The sequence below is a fragment of the Malaclemys terrapin genome, chromosome 6 (genome assembly GCF_027887155.1).
Source record: "Malaclemys terrapin pileata isolate rMalTer1 chromosome 6, rMalTer1.hap1, whole genome shotgun sequence".
NCBI lineage: Eukaryota > Metazoa > Chordata > Testudines > Emydidae > Malaclemys > Malaclemys terrapin.
The window spans coordinates 43,532,462-43,548,727 of record NC_071510.1 but is presented as its reverse complement, the minus strand read 5'-3'; the positions used below and the strand labels follow the sequence as shown (position 1 = coordinate 43,548,727).

The following is a 16,266-nucleotide window of genomic DNA, read 5'->3' as shown; positions in this document are numbered from 1 at the left end:
TTTTTCCAAGTCTCTCACTTTTTCTTGACCATCTGAACATTTGTGATGGCTTTCACACCTTATCTTTTCCTGATGCATGCATTCCTCATTCACACAAACAATCTCTTACAGAAACCTTCAAAGGTATACAGACAGTAGTATTGTATATTCAGCAGAATACATTGTAAACCAAGCCTTGCTAAATCTTATAACTAAAACAATTCACATTGGGGCTTCAGGCCCTCAACATTCCTCTAATCTCCTTAACATAGACACAATACAAGATCCTGACTCTTACTTTCTAAATCTTTAAACAAAGAAATGTATATTTAACTAGAGTGCCTAATTTGTAATACATATAGGAAACCATAGTAGACATTATAACTTATCCTAAAACAAAAGGGTGACCATAATCAGTCATAAGGATTGTTCAGGTCTGTCATTCCTTTCTGCTATTCAAAAAGGGTGGCTGGCAGGATTAAATCAAATCATACATTAATTCTCATAGTACAATTATAAAATCCTGCTCCTACACTGGGCTGGGGCAGGAGGTTGGGGTGCATGGGTGGCTGAGGACTTGAGTTGTGGGTGCAGGCTCTGGGGTGGGGTTGGGGATGAGGGGTTTGGGATGGAGGAGGGGGCTCCAGGCTGGAGCAGGGGGTTGGAGTGCAGGGGTGTGAGGGCTCCAGCTGGGGGTGTGGGCTCTGGGGTGGGGCCAGGGATGAGGGGCTTGGAGTGCAGGAAGGGGCTCAAGGGTGGGGCAGGGAATTTGAGGTGAGGGGTCCCTGTGGCGTTTACTGCAACTCCCAGGAAGTGGCCACCAGGTCCCTGCAGTGCAGCCTCATGGCACGTGGGCGGCCACGGAGGCTCCACACATTGCCCTCGCACCTGCGAGCGCTGTTCCCATAGCTCCTGTTAGTCGTGGTTCCCGGCCAATGTGAGCTGCGGAGCTGGCACTAGGGGCAGGGGTAGCACGCAGAGTCTCCATGGCCACCATGTGCCTAGGGGCCGCAAGGACCTGGTGGCCACTTCCAGGAGCTGTGCAGAGCTAGGGCAAGCATGGAGCCTGTCTTAACCCTGGGCCCCTGCTGTGCCACCAACCACACTTTTAACAGCCTGGTTGGCGGTGCCAACCGGAGCTGCCAGGGTCCCTTTTTGACCAGGCATTCTAGTATAAAACCGGACACCTGGCAACCCTATTTGTAGCTCTGTGGCATATTGAGTTGCCACAGATTGTGGTGCAGCATCTATTGATGGTGCAGCATCCAAGACAGTGGCTTCCTGGTGATCTGATATTTTCATTTTCTCTCCTATAGAATCATGGATAGGTAGGGACCAGCTAATGGGATCAGAACATATCATGTATAATAGACTAGTTCTCTCTGGAATCATGTGGCTCTAAGACACACATTCTTAAATAGGGTATAGTGATAACAGGTTGTAATTATAGTGTTCTATACCTTTCCATCTTCTTACTCCATCCATATCCACCACCACCCACTGTTTTTGTTCTAAGCAGGGCCCAACTCTGGAATCACAAAATTGAGTTACTCAGGTGCAGGGGAGGTTCGAGTGAGGCTTTGTATTATAAACTCCTTAGGTCAAGGAACTTGCCACAGGCCATGCTAAAATAAACAGAGCATTTGCACCTTTAGCACTTTCATAATTTTCCTTGCAAAGGTGGAAAATGCTGACTTTTCCAAATCTGCAGCAAGGACCCCCTTCTCCTGAGGGTGCTTTGAGACCACGCCTTTGGCTTAAGCCCACCTGTGCCCCAACAGAAACTGAGTGCATGGGAACGGGGGTGAGAAAATGGGAGGAAGAAGCCAGGCAGGCAGGGAAGAGAACAAGAGAGCAATAGAGGGAGGAGAAGAGAAAATGTTGGGGCGGGAGGGAAGAAGAGAATGTGAGAGGGGGAAGGAGAGAGACAGACGAGGGGGCGACTGGGCGCGAGAGAGAAGAGAAGGGGGAGGAGGCGTAGGGAGGGGCAACGGCGGGCTGCGAGGCAGGGAGGGTGGAGGGATGCTGAAGCTGGGCTGGAGACAGGAGAGCAGAGACTGACGCAGCAGCAGCGGCGGTCCCAGCCTCTGGCGCAGACCCCGGGCTCCCAGTCTCTTCACACGCCGCCGGGGCTTGTGGTTTAGGCGCGCGGCCCCCTCTGGGGCTGGCTGCGGGGAAGAGCCCGGGCTCGGGCAGCGGCGGCGCAGGCAAAGGCAGCGGCAGCGGCAGCGGCAGCATGGTGTCCGCTTCGCGGCAGGAGCCGCCGCCTCGGGGCTGAGGCTAGCGGCCGCCGAGCTCTGCTCTAGCTGCACTGCGCGGCCCGGGGTGGGTGGCTCCAGGTGCCCGGGCGGCTGGGCTCGCTCCCCCCGGGGGCTGTGGTGCATGTTCGCCCCCTGCGAGTGCATGAGGAGAGGCGGCAGGAGGACCATGAAAATGATCCGGTTCCGGAGCTCGAGCATCAGGTCCCTGAGCCAGGAGATGAAATGCACCATCCGGCTGCTGGACGACTCCGAGATCTCCTGCCATATCCAGGTGCCTGGCGGGGGGCATGGGGTGGGGAGCCTGGGTTTGCCCGAAGGTGGGTGAGTGGGAAGGATTTCCCTGTTCTAAACCACAGGCAGCTCCAGGGCTGTAAAACACAAGACTCCAACCCTCTGGCCTCTCCGGTCCCTCTGCAGGATCAACCACGCCAGGGGGCACTTACAGGTCTGCCCCCCTTAGCCCCCCTCCCCTGGTGACATACCGCCTATCCCCTCTTTCCCTTTAGCCCATGGGCTCTTCGGCACATAATCGTGCATTGGCATTTACACCGTGCGTGTCATTTCATCCAGTTGTATTCCTTTCTCTCTCTCACACACACTGCCTGGTGCGTTCACTACGGGTGTATGGAGAAGTTGTATATATGGGGAGTGAGAGCCTCTAGAGAAGCAGGCAGGGAAAGCAAAGGCCTAATAAACAGAGTGGTTACGGGAGAGACAGTGAGTGGGGAAAACTTCCAGAAGAAAACTTGTTAGAGAATTGCTGTGAAAGGACAGTACTGTACTGCAAATTAACGAACTTCACTGGAATAACGGGTGCTGGAAAAACTTGTATAGTCGGAGTGCTGAGAGCCATTGAGCCAACCCTGTGTATGATGGAAACCCCTTCCAACCAGGGGGTGCAGCAGCACCCCTAGTTCCAGCACCTTGGAAATGCTGGCTGCAGTAATAGTACTGTTGTAACTCCATTGACTTAGCAGGAGTGATGCCAGGGACAAATCTGGTCCATTGTGTCTAAGTGTGTGTGTAATGTTTGTGTCTCCATGACATACCGGAAAATATTTATTTCCTTGTAAAACGTTGTAATAGAAAAAAGAAACAAAGAAAGTATAACAAGGTTTACAGTTGGTACTGCAATGCCAAATCTGCCTGAGAGCAATTAGCTATTGATTGTGATTGTAAATTGCATTTCTGTTTTCTAGTAGTGGTGGATCCTGGAGTTTTTCTTGTGTTCCGTCTCCTTCCTCACACTGAAAGATATTTATTTTTTTGGCGGTAACAAAATCCATTGACTTGGGGTGTGCGTGCTGTTGTACATTGCAGGCTTTTGCAGCAGCAGACCTCGCCCTGCTGTTGGGAACAGCTGAGCTGCTGCCCTGTTGCACAGGAAACAAGTGCTCTCTGGTGCCTTGATCTGTGCAGGTAATTTGGTCACAGCCAGCCCCCCTTTCACCTCCAAAGGGCCTACTTATCATTAGGCTCTACGCTATTTGTTAAGGGCAAAGTGGTAGGCAGTTCCTGTGGGGTGCCCTTTCCATCTGTCCCTTATTTTTCCTGTCTAGGACCGGAGAGCACCTTCTATGTGAATGAGCAGATACAGCGCCCTTTGGTAGCCTTGCTGCTGCTCCTGCTGTGTGCAGTGAAGGAAATATATTCAGGGTGTGTTTAACAGAAGAGCAGATATGCTAATTTGCACCTGAAATACGCTATGGACTGACACACTGATTTTTTCTTTTTATTATTCCACTATATCCTGGCAAAGTGACCAATAATCATGTGAGAATTTATTAACCCTTCCCCATTTATTTTAAAGTGCCTGGAATCTGGTTCTGTTCAATATTCTCATGAAGTAATCTTGATTTCCCATTGAGAGTTATATGAGAAGCTTCATGAATTACAAGTGTTGTTGGATCGATTGGACAAAAATGTTATTAATATAAAGATGGGGGGAGGGGGAAACATTCCTAGTACCTAAAGTTTCCTAGGATAAAAGAAGCTCCAGTACAACAGCATGCACTAATGAAGTGTTTGACCTGTTCCTCGTTATGATGGTATGTGATGGATGGACCTCATTACCAATGTCAGCAAAACATTATTTTGAAAGCAGGATCCAAAGGTGTTTGCGCTCAGGCAATACTGAGCATTGAGAAAGTTCATAGCATTCAAAGTGAACCGTATCTGAAGGAATGAGCTGAACCTCTTGATATTTTCCCGTGATTTAAGGTAGAAAATAGTTCTTCACATGAGGATTTTTAATCTAATTTAACACAGCTGAGCAGTTAAAATCAGGGTGATTTTATTGTGCTCGTCTTTCCTTACTCTTACCAGCCTGAAAAAAGACGGACCCATTTGAGGGAACCACACAACGTAAAAAAGCCTGTGAAATTTCTAATGAAGCAGAGTTTGTTGTCTGCCTGTGATAATATTTTTGACAGACCGGTTTGGGTGAAATGGGAATATTCCTGATAAAACCCAAACTTGGATATGTTCCTCTCATGTGAGGAATGCAGAGAATTCTGTAAGCATTCGAGGCCAAATTCTTCCCTGTGTAACCGTATTGACTTCGCTGAAGTTACACTAGGGATTAATTTGGCCCTTCATGTCAGAAGAGCATGCTTCTTTTCCTTTACTAGGCCATAGGTCACCACAGGCCAATTTCCAGAGATACCGAGCACCCACAAATTGAATTGTAGTCATTGGGATTTGTGAGTGCACAGCACCTCTGAAAATCAGGACCCATCAATTTTGCAACTTTTTTTGCTTGAGCCAAATGCTGTTCTGATTTACTTCCTGGGCAGCTACATTAACTGTCACATAATGGGATTCTTCAGAGTGTAAATCAGTGTAGAATTTGATTCTTGGTCTTGTAAAATGCCTAGAAGTAGCAGGGAAATACTGACATCATATACATGCAGTACTAAATTATTTGGTAATTGAATAGTGTAGGTATGAGATCATAGCTTTAATGAGTGTATGAACCAGGATGTCCTTCAGAATTGCACTTGCGTAAGCTGCACATCTCTGACATCAATGGAAAAAACAGTATCTCTATATAACAAAGAATTTAGGTTGAGATTCTCAGCTGCTGTAAATCCGACTAGTTCCATATACTTACTGGAGCTAGTTACACCAGCTGAGAATCTGGCCTCTGATGACCTGGAAGGCTAAACAAGGTGCAGCCCTCTAGGGACTCTGCAGAGTGAGTGCCAGGTGATTAGCTTATTATGGTAATGGAACCAGTTTGGTTATTCTGTGAATGTGTTGCATTTGTGATATTAAAATGATATATGTAGAAAAACAGCAACATTTTAAAGTGTTTTAAACTGTCATAGTTATGAAGACAACCCTGAAAACTTAAATCCATTATAAATGATGTCTTCTTGAGTCTGCAAACAGCCTAAAACAATAGATCTAAGAGATGTGAATGTCTTCATTTTTCTATATGGCTTGTGGACTCTGAAACCTAAGGATGACTGTGTAAAGGTCAATATTGTTTATTTCACTGCTGAGCACTTTAGAAGAAAAGTCCAGCCAAAGTACATGTTTCACAATCCCAAACTGCCTTCCATTCTCTCCCATCTGCCAAAAGCCCAAACTGTCTCCTGCTTCCACTTCCCCCCCCCAATAACACATACAGTGCAGTTATACTTTGTCAATGCAAAAATCTTTAGTGTATCAAAAACTGAATATGCAAAGACAATATAAAATTTGAATGATTAGACTATAGCTACTGTACTGATTGTATTTTAATATTAAAATGTAAAATATCTCTAGTTAAAATTTTAAATTAATCTGTCACACAATTTCCAGTCTGTCAAAAATCCAGGGACTTCACTGTGGAACATACAAGGCCTTGCTTAAAACACATTACCTTTGTTAGGCCTTTCTTAACTTAACTCCATTATTGAACAAATGAACAAAATCCAAGCTTCACCAGAAGAGGGGTGTCTTCAATTTCTGCATCATGTGTGTGGACTCAATTGAATGGACAAAATTCTTCAGGGACCTACATGACACTCTAAGTTCATCTTTGGATGCAAGATGAATAGAAAGTAGGTATAGAAAGCAAAGTAAGCTGACTTGTCCAGATAGGGCATTCAGTGGATATGCAGAACAGGTGCAATGTCACTTGCTTGCAGAGGGCAAAAAGATGTGTTTGTAGCAGGAGAATGGAGTGTAGTTTGCCAAAAATAGGGGCATGTGAAAATGAAAATCCAACTCGGCCGATTCTTCCGTGGTACACACAAACATGAGCACCCACGCACACACTTTAAAATTTCCATGCAGCCTAGTAGACATCCTCACACTTTCACAAAACTCCTGCATGCCTTCCCAGAATCACAGAAAAAAATGTGGACAAATTTTTTTTGCATGTTAGCTTTGTTATCCAAATGCTGCATATTCATAAGGGAGAGAGCAGCCCATGCTGTGGGGTAATAGCAGTAATGCCAGAGTTTTGACGGCTGGAAAACACTGGACAGTAATGTTTTGATCATTAACAGGACAGTGGAGCCTAATTCCTCAAATATGGAATCTGAGCACTGGCAGTATGGATGTAGTAAGAAATAGAGAGGGGCTCACATTCTGTCTGTTTTTTTGGGGGGGGGGGGTGAGATATGCAGCTATATGTAGTTTGTAACATGTGCTGTCTCAACTTTTACACTGCCAAATCCTATTTAAATATATATACCCTTGACAATAGCTGTGTTACAGGTGTGGAGTTATTTTAGAGCTCATGATAGGCACTTCAACATAAAGCTAAACAAATATACTCATTTGTATTCCAGTTCGTAGCTTCATTGCAGAATTTGGCCTAACAAAAGATGTAACCAGAATTGTGCGTTCTTCAGCCAAACCATAAAGGACACTTGGGGTTAACTGGGTTAAAAAAATGTGACTCAATTTTCTTTGTGTAAATTTAATGGGATTCAAGGAAAAATAAGACCAGCGTTTGCGTTTTAGCATTAAGGTTCTTTCAAGTGGCGCTTCCGTCACTCAAGAGGCTAATAGTGCGTTCTGCTGGAAATGATTTTTCTTTGTGAAATATCAAATTATGGAGTGGGTTGGGGAGAGACTAATATGAATCATTCATTTGCAGATTCTAGCCAACTGGGCTGTAGAACTGTCGTCATGTAGGTCATCAAGTAGCTTAGGGCTCGGTATGTAGCTCAAAGGTCAGAATTCAATATATTGTTTTCTTAAGCGGTGAGACTTCATGAGTGTAAATTAGATGAAGTGATGAGTGACACAGGAAATGCTTGGGGACTGAAGCTTAACAAATTCTTGCAATGACATTTGTTTCCCTCTTTTTTTTATTTATGGGTTAAGCCTTTCTGGGACCTGCACATTTGACAGCCTTAAAGCAGCGCTAGGGTAAAGCTGCAGTTGCATAGCTAAAAGGTAGACAGCATGGAAAATAACCTAAAGGTACTGTGGTAACTGTCTGTTTCCATTTGCAAAAGACAGTTGACCTGCCTGACTGAGCATACTACTAAAGGGATTTCAGTAAAGGTTTAGGAGAGGATAATGGCAGAAATAGGATTTAGAACCTTTTGCTGCAATAAGATTCAGAACAGTAAGAATTTTTTGAGGAACTGTGAAACCCAGAGAAGAGTTGTGCAAAGCAAACAGGGATTCTGTTCTTGATTTTGCCAATATTATGTTAAAATATCAAAATATCCTGGTTTAAACTTTGTCACCATAACGTAAATACCTTAATGAGTAGATGATAGGATGCTTTATGACTCACATGTTCTTAGAGACTATGTATTTTAAGTACTAGTGGGTCTATTCAATATTTGTTGTTATGGTTGTTTGTATTGCAGTAGTGCTCAAAGGCCCCACTGTGTTAGGTTCTGTACAAACATATAACAGGAAGAAGTCATTGACTTCAATGGGACTAACTCACATGCTTAAAATTAAGTATGGGTTTATGTATACCTTGTTGAATTGGAGCCTTAAGTATTCCAATATACCTTTAATCCTGATACACCTGCTAATTCCTGTATCTGATGTTTCTTGAGAAGAGAGTGTTATGTTGAACTATCAAATTGTATAGTGGGTTTTTTTATGTGAACAAATGTCTATCATGAACCATTATGAAGCCATTAAATTAATTTGCATAGATGACCTAAGGCAGAATTTTAATCCTCATCTCCAGAACGGCTAGTAAATGTAACATATTTCTAATTTAAATTACACTGCAATCTGATAGCCTTTAACAGCTTCTGGCATTTCAGGCCTTTCAACTCCAGCTGCTCTGACTCTGCTAAGAGACTCTGTAAAGTTGGTGTGAAAGCGCTCCCCACCTCCAAATCATAGTTTATTGTTGAGACATTAAAGCTAGTAGTGAACTTTACTTTCTTTGTGACTATTTGTAAAAATACTGAATCACCCTGGGGCAAGTTACTTGATCTCCTTATGCTCCAGTCAGCTGAGCTGTAAAACTCCAATAACAGGACCTGTCTCAACAAAAGATGCTGCCATTGAGTTGATCTTTCCTGAATAGAAATGTATATATTTGCTTATAGTTTCATTACATTACCACTTTGGTACATAAATGATGATTTGGTTATCATTAAAACTTCATTTCTTGGTGAGTTCAGCTGTCAAATTAGGGGTAAAAAAGATGATGGAAAAATTGTTTTGCATTCAAAAAGGAAAACCAGCAAACTTTCCTCTGCTTTGGTTATGATCTGCTGATAGGTCTTACACCTCTTAAAAAAAAGAATGGGGAAGACCAAATCTGAGAGTGGTCATTACAATCTGTTGTGAATGCTTCATCAATTTTACATTGACCTTTATATGTAAACTTTGTACAGCCCTTTGCAGAAAATATTTCTGACCTATTTTAGATTGTGAAACTGATAATTTATTTATGAACAGTTTTTTTCTTTTACCTTTTCTCTTGAGCACACATGTTCACTGCTGTAATTTAAGGAATTGATTCACGTGTTGGTATTTAGTCTTTAATGTGACATTCTCAGTCTCCTGTATCTTTCCATTAATAATTGTGGACCCGCCTTCTTGAATAAATTTAATATATTCTTTCTTTGTGTCTTACTGAAAGATACCAATTTACAAAACTTGAACCAAAGGACTCTCTTTAAACTTCTCATTGCTCGGTGAAATGTGAAGAATAGAGTATACTGAAGCAAGCTTTTGCGATGAAGGATCAATGTCCATTGGGAGATGAACCCAACTGTGAAGATGTGAAATGTTGACAACCTGGAAAATAAATGGGAAGGAGAGGGGAACAAGGGAAATGAGAGAGCTAAGAAGCCAGGGATGAAGATGACGAAATGAACCTTAGCTGTGGAAAGGGAAAGGTTAATGGATTATGTAGACAGCAGGCAGAAGATTTAGTGAATTTATATTTATCCTGTAAGTGATGTCAGAGCCATAACCAGCAAATGCCTTGAGCTGCTTGATGGTGCTGTAACAATTCAGCTATTAGGAAATGGAGATAGAAGTTGTAGGTAGTGGGATGCAAATTAGAATGAGTTTCATGTCACATTTTATTGATACATTTAAAGATGTGATACTATGGCCTGTATTCTCAACTACATGTCTGAGTTGGTAGCTGTGCAATTATTAGTAGTTCACTTGACAGGAGTTGCATGTCAAAAGCCCCATTGATCAATTTTGAGACCGTGTCTGTATGTATTAAACTAGATTTCTGTTGTCCTTTCTTACAATTGCACAGGCTTACAATATTGTATTCTTGTACATGAAACACTCGTAGATGTATGGTGTACCCTTTTTAAGAACTGAATAATCCCATTATAACCCCCCCCCAAAAAAAACCAGTGACTGTTATTAGCTAGGAATATAAACCAAAAAACATATATTAGCAGTTCCTATTTATAAAAAATCTTGAATCTATCTTCATGGGTTTTGAAGATATTTATTAATATCACAAAGCTGTCTTGTTATTCAATACCTGTCTCTCCGGTGTGAAATTTAGAAGTAAATGCACCTGCCTGAATAGGAATTCAAAATCTCTGTTTATGCCGTTAGACTCGCATAATAACCTTTTGGGTCTTTTTATTTTTTTTCCCAAATTGCCTGTCACATTGAAATAAACTTATGTACTAAAAATTTTGACTTTATCATTATGAACTACATCTCTACTCGATATAACGCTGTCCCCGGGAGCCAAAAAATCTTACTGTGTTATAGTGAAACCGCGTTATATCGAACTTGCTTTGATCCGCCGGAGTGTGCAGCCCCGCCCCCGCCGGAGCACTGCTTTACCGCGTTATATCCGAATTTGTGTTATATCGGGTCGCATTATGTCGGGATAGAGGTGTGTGTGAGAAAGGAAAGAGATAAAAATCCACTTCTCGCTACACAAAATTAGCCAGTTAATAATTACTAGTTAGAGGGGAAGCTGGGAGAAGCTGATACTAATTTAAAATAATTATACATATGATAGTATATACTAATGTTTTGATTTCTACCCACTCTCCATTAGTTGTTTGTCTTCCAAGAACATAAGCTTTTTGAAGTACAGACTGTGTCATCCTGTATGTTTTGGACAAAGCCTAGCACTTTATGGGTATTACTGTAATACAAATAATAAAAAAAAAATCCTCAAAGCCAGTGGAGAAAAAAAATAACAAAATAAATAAGACACAGTGCACCACAATTGAAATTTTCTCAAATAATGGATTTGATCCTGTTATGTGCTGAGTGCCTCCTGTGAGGTGTAGAGCAGCTCCCGCTCCTAATGATTTCACGGATTCCCATGTCTTGCAAGAGAACTGAAAGTACTCTGTACCTCACAAGATAGGGACTTCTGGCATTCTGAGATGCTCAGTTCTGCCGAGATATGATCAACCACTTGATGTAACTGAGAGATCATTTAACAGGAATAATGCACTCAAGGTTAGAGCCAAAACAAATCAGCGGTGTGGAAACATCCTATTTAGGATTTTTTGTTGCATTCACTTGAATCCAAACTTTTATATTTCCCTGAAATGCTGTTTCCATAATTTCATGGAGGCCAAGTAAGTTATCTTTCACAAAAATGGGATTTGAATCCTTCCTGAGAAGAGGGAATAAGATCTCTGAGTTTTTCTCCCTACAGATTTGGATTGTCACCATGTGACTGTCTGTACATAGCTGACGGCTCAATCATTCAGGCCAGATAATGAGCAACGTTGGTATCTGATATATTCTTTTATAGGATGATTCCTGTTGGTGTAGAAATATACTTGCATTTTTGTGGCATTGCTATCTCTTGGGTGTTCTGGTTTATCAAATTAAACATACTGTAGATAAGTTTTGTCTCCTCCTATTACCTTCTAAGCCCTTTCCTCTCTTCTCTCCTGGTGCAGACAATTATTGCCATCCTTCTTGTTACTGAGGTTCATAACCTCGAGGTCATCTCTGACTCCTTTCTCTCTCTTTCCTGTCACATCCAAGCTGTCAATGAACCCTGCTGTTCCTTTCTCTATCACATAGTGAAAATACATCACTTCCTACTAATCCCTTCAACTAACACTGCATGTCTATGCTTTGGTTAGCTGATGTCTTAAATACTACAACCTACACCTCTACCTCGATATAATGCGACCCAATATAACACAAATTCAGATATAACGCGGTAAAGCAGCGCTCCGGGTGGGCGGGGCTGCGTACTCTGGTGGATCAAAGCAAGTTCAATATAATGCGGTTTCACCTATAACACGGTAAGATTTTTTGGCTCCCGAGGACAGCGTTATATCGAGGTAGAGGTGTATTTCTCTCTGGCTTCCTCATTTTCCATTGCTTCTCTACAGTTCATCCAGTATTGAGCAGCTAAAATCATTGCCCACATATCAGGCCACATTCTGCTCCTGTTCTAATCTTATGCCTATTAAGTCAAGTTTAATATTGTCCTTTCCTTCAAGTCTTTACATGACCTGTCTCTCCTACTGTTTATTATGTCCAGTCTTGTTTCATTCTCTTTGCCCGTGAAAGTCTTGCTGTTCCCTTAGTTTCCTTTTTTTACTTTATTTTTATGTTGTATAAACATCATCTGATGATAAAATCTTGGAGTTTGTGTGTACTGTTAAACAGCTATTGCACTCCAACCCCAGAGTTGGCTGCATTTCAGTAGTGGGTGAAATGATCCTTGAAAATATGTATAATAGTTACTGACCTCACAGGGTATTGTGCAGCTTTCTTAAGAAAGATTGGGGGATGAAAGACACAAAGTACAAAGTATTATTTTATTGTTATAAGGCAGGGGTTGGCAACCTTTCAGAAGTGGTGTGCCGAGTCTTCATTTATTCACTCTAATTTAAGGTTTCGTGTGCCAGTAATACATTTTAACGTTTTTAGAAGGTCTCTTTCTATAAGTATATAATATATAACTAAATTATTGTTGTATGTAAAGTAAATACGTTTTTTTAAAATGTGTAAGAAGCTTCATTTAAAATTAAATTAAAATGCAGAGCCCCCCCCCGGACTGGTGGCCAGGACCCGGGCAGTGTGAGTGCCACTGAAAATCAGCTCGCGTGCCGCCTTTGGCACGCGTGCCATAGGTTGCCTACCCCTGTTATAAGGAAATCCATATTCTGGTAACATTTACTTTAGAGGAACAGGAAAACTAGCTATATCATTGAAAGTAACCCTGGAAACTTGAGATAAAACAGAACACTTAATGGGTCTTTTTATACTCTCTACTTATCTTGAAAACAGTGCAATATGACCATAAAACAAAAATGAATGATTCCTGTAGAAGAGGTAATCATTTACTTAAAAAAAAAACCAAACATCTTCATTTCCCCCTTTGCTTGTTTATGCATATATTTCAGTGCTGAAAATCTATTAGCATTGCTCTAAAAGAGACTTAAACTGTTGCAGACAGGATAGTAAAATAAATTAATTCTAGCACTGTGCAGTTTATTCAAAATAATCTTCTTAACATGTAAAAGGATTAATTCCTTACTCAATATTGCTGTTAACATAATAAAAATACTGTGTGTGTGTATTATATTGGAGCCTATTAACCAATCAGAATGTAAAATTAGGAGACGCACGGTCTAATGTTTAAAGCACAGCATGAGGAATCTGTGTTTTGACTCCTGTTGTCAACTGTGCCACTGACTTGCTACGTGGCTTGGGGCAAATAGTTTGATCTTACTTCATCTCAGTTTTTCACTCTGTAAAAAGGGGCAAAAATAATGCTAATCACTTCTGTAAATGTCTTTGAGAGCTTAGAATTGAAAGTGCTACATAAGCACCAAGTATTATGTTAATTATTATCTTTTTATTTCTTTGAGATTTTCTACACTATGCAGGAGTGGGGCTTGAGGCATTGAGGCTTGAACATCATTCACAGAACTGTTTAAGTTCTGACTTCAGTCTTTATTACTAGTGATGTTGAATTACCGGGGTGCTCAGTAGTTTGCAGTATTGGTAATAAGCAATTCTATGCTTTTTCTTATAAACACGCTGGTAACGTGGATTTGGTGGCATGCCTGCGGGAGGTCCGCTGGTCCTGCGCCTTCGGCGTACTCGCCGCCGAATTGCCGCCGAAACCATGGACCGGCGAACCTCCCACAGGCATGCCGCCGAAGGCAGCCTGACTGCCGCCCCCACGGCGACTGGCAGGCCGCCCCCTGCGGCTTGCTGCTCCAGGCACACGCTTGGTGCACTGGTGCCTGGAGCCGCCCCGGCAGGAATAAATCTGGAACCCCCAATATCACTTAGGGTAGGTCTACACTTACCTCTGGGTCTGGCGGTAAGCAATCGATCTTTTGGGATCGATTTATCGCTTCTTGTCTAGACGCGATAAATCGATCCCGGATCGATCCCGGAAGTGCTCGCCGTTGATGCCGGTACTCCAGCTCGGCGAGAGGAGTACGCGGCATCGACAGGGGAGCCTGCCTGCTGCGTCTGGACCCGCGGTAAGTGGGGGGTTAGTGTGGACCAGGCCTTAGTGTTGTGTATGTAGTGATGTAACTGGTAGAAGGGAATGTTTTCACTTTGTTTTTTGTAGCGCACCTTTACAGAGGCCTATACTCTGGCAGTAGTAACAGCTGTGTAGTGGCTGCTGTTTTGAGTTTCACTGAAGATGCAGAATGCTAAAATGACTCCATGTATCTTTCTTTTTGTGGAGGAGACTTTATATTTGTTCCTTGTTTGCTTTTAGTTTAAATTAAGGAAATCAATAATCTAGTCTGAGAAGTCCATGCATTTCAAAGGTAAAGAGCAGCTCTTATCTGGAAATTATTGGCCTGCTGTAGTAACCGTAGGTGTTACAATGAGAGACTAGAGGAAGAATAGATTTTTTTTTCCCCATTTTCCCTCCCAGCTCATTCACTTTGTGCATATGACAACATTTTGTACCTAGTTTCACTATTTCCTCTATAAAATCTGTCTGTATGCACACTTGTCTGTGTAGGTCTTTCATACAACAGTGTGTGTGAGGGAATTTAAAAAACAACAACAAAAAGCAACTAACCAACTAAACACCCCCCACCCACCCCCAACAAGACAGGAAAATGATAAAACAGAAATGAGCAGCAGAACCTACAGGTGAGTGTGCGGGTGTGTGGTTTTGTTTTTTAAATAATTGAAAGTCGTTTCAAATTGATGGTCACTCTTTAGGAAAACTAGTACATATGATTTAGATTGGGTTTGTAGAGTGTGTATATGTACAAAGATGCAATCCTAATAGCCTTGTAAGAAAGACTCATGTCGTATATGTGGGCACTCCAGAATGAAGGAAGTATAAAATGATGAAAGCTTTATGTGCATAACATTACTGTTATCCTTGTCAATGGAAACTTTAAGAGTGTGGGTAATATTGCAAACGGCTGCTGCTGGTTTGAACTAGTGGAATTACTGATTTCATTAGGAGTCCTTATACGCACAAGGTATTTATAGAATCCAGGCCTTAATTTACACTTAGACTTTGACTGTGCAACCTGTTCCGTGTGGATAGACACCTGTGTTTTTGGGGAGCCACGCTGACTTCAATGGGATCAGTTTCCAGGAACAGGGCTGTAGGGTTTTTCTTTGACACCATGTGTTCTGTTTTAGTAAAACAAGTGTTAACTGTCCTTTACATGTTACCTTATTTTTCTGTAAAATCCAAATCACAAACAAGGAACTTGCAGTGCTTCCCATGAGGTCGGTACTATACCCTACCCATCTGTGATTTGACCATGCCTAGTTTGCCTCACAGTAAAACTAAAGTGCCTTGTCTCTACTATGTTTTTACAGAGCGAGATAGCGAATGTGCATTAGATATCTCACTGTAAAAACACATCTCTGTCAGTGAAGACATAACCTTAGATTATACACATCTCTCATCAAGAATCCTATCATCATTTTCTTTCGCAGAGCTAAATACACATTTAGAAAATAATTCTAACTGGTGCAACACGTACATGGAAATGTGAAGAGACCCAGGTTCCAGTTGTCTCCTTAGGCTTTTCTACGTAAATTAATTTAATTGACAATTGTGCCTCCATTTAATGAAGTAAATGGCAGCTTCAAATGTTGCTTTTGTACATAGAGAAATGATCAGCACTTCTGCTTCTTGCCACGTTTAGTTACACTGAGAGCATGTATTACAAATATGGCACATTTCTCACTCTCACTGTAATAGTATATTGTTTTATACTGACAGATGCATCAGAGAATCTTATCCTTCGCTGGTTCTTAGAACCTAGAATGAGAGAGTGAATCAGAGCTGTGATGAGAGCTTAAATTATATAGTACCATTCTGAACATGAGCCACCTCTGGGACTTAGGCTAGAAAATGTAGTGAGCCAATATGTGGCACGCCATCAAACATACGGATGCCAGTTTTTCTTGCTCATTCCATCTGTGTGAATTTTCTTTAACTTCATCCTGGAAAATGAACAGAAATAAGAGAGACTATTACAGATAGTGCTTGACGTGAGTCATTATGCAGACTCGTCCATTAACATAAAGCTAATGGAAACAACCAACTATACTTGAGTCAGTCACTAGAGAAATCCTGTTTTGTTTTGACTGGAGAATCCACTCACGTTGCTAAGATCCT

The 16,266-nt window shown here is 41.8% G+C and overlaps 1 protein-coding gene across 4 annotated transcripts in view; it reads left to right on the top strand.

Moving 5' to 3' along the window:
- The first annotated feature begins 2,035 nt into the window (after nt 1-2,035).
- Nucleotides 2,036-16,266, top strand: part of FRMD3 (FERM domain containing 3) — a 219,829-nt gene continuing 205,598 nt past the window's right edge. For 3 of the 4 annotated variants that reach the window (XM_054032510.1, XM_054032509.1, XM_054032508.1), the window contains exon 1: nt 2,036-2,511. In XM_054032510.1, coding sequence (XP_053888485.1) covers nt 2,362-2,511 — 150 coding nt within the window. In that variant the 5' untranslated portion in view covers nt 2,036-2,361. The remainder of the gene's footprint in view (nt 2,512-16,266) is intronic. The other variant, XM_054032511.1, reaches the window with a different exon arrangement.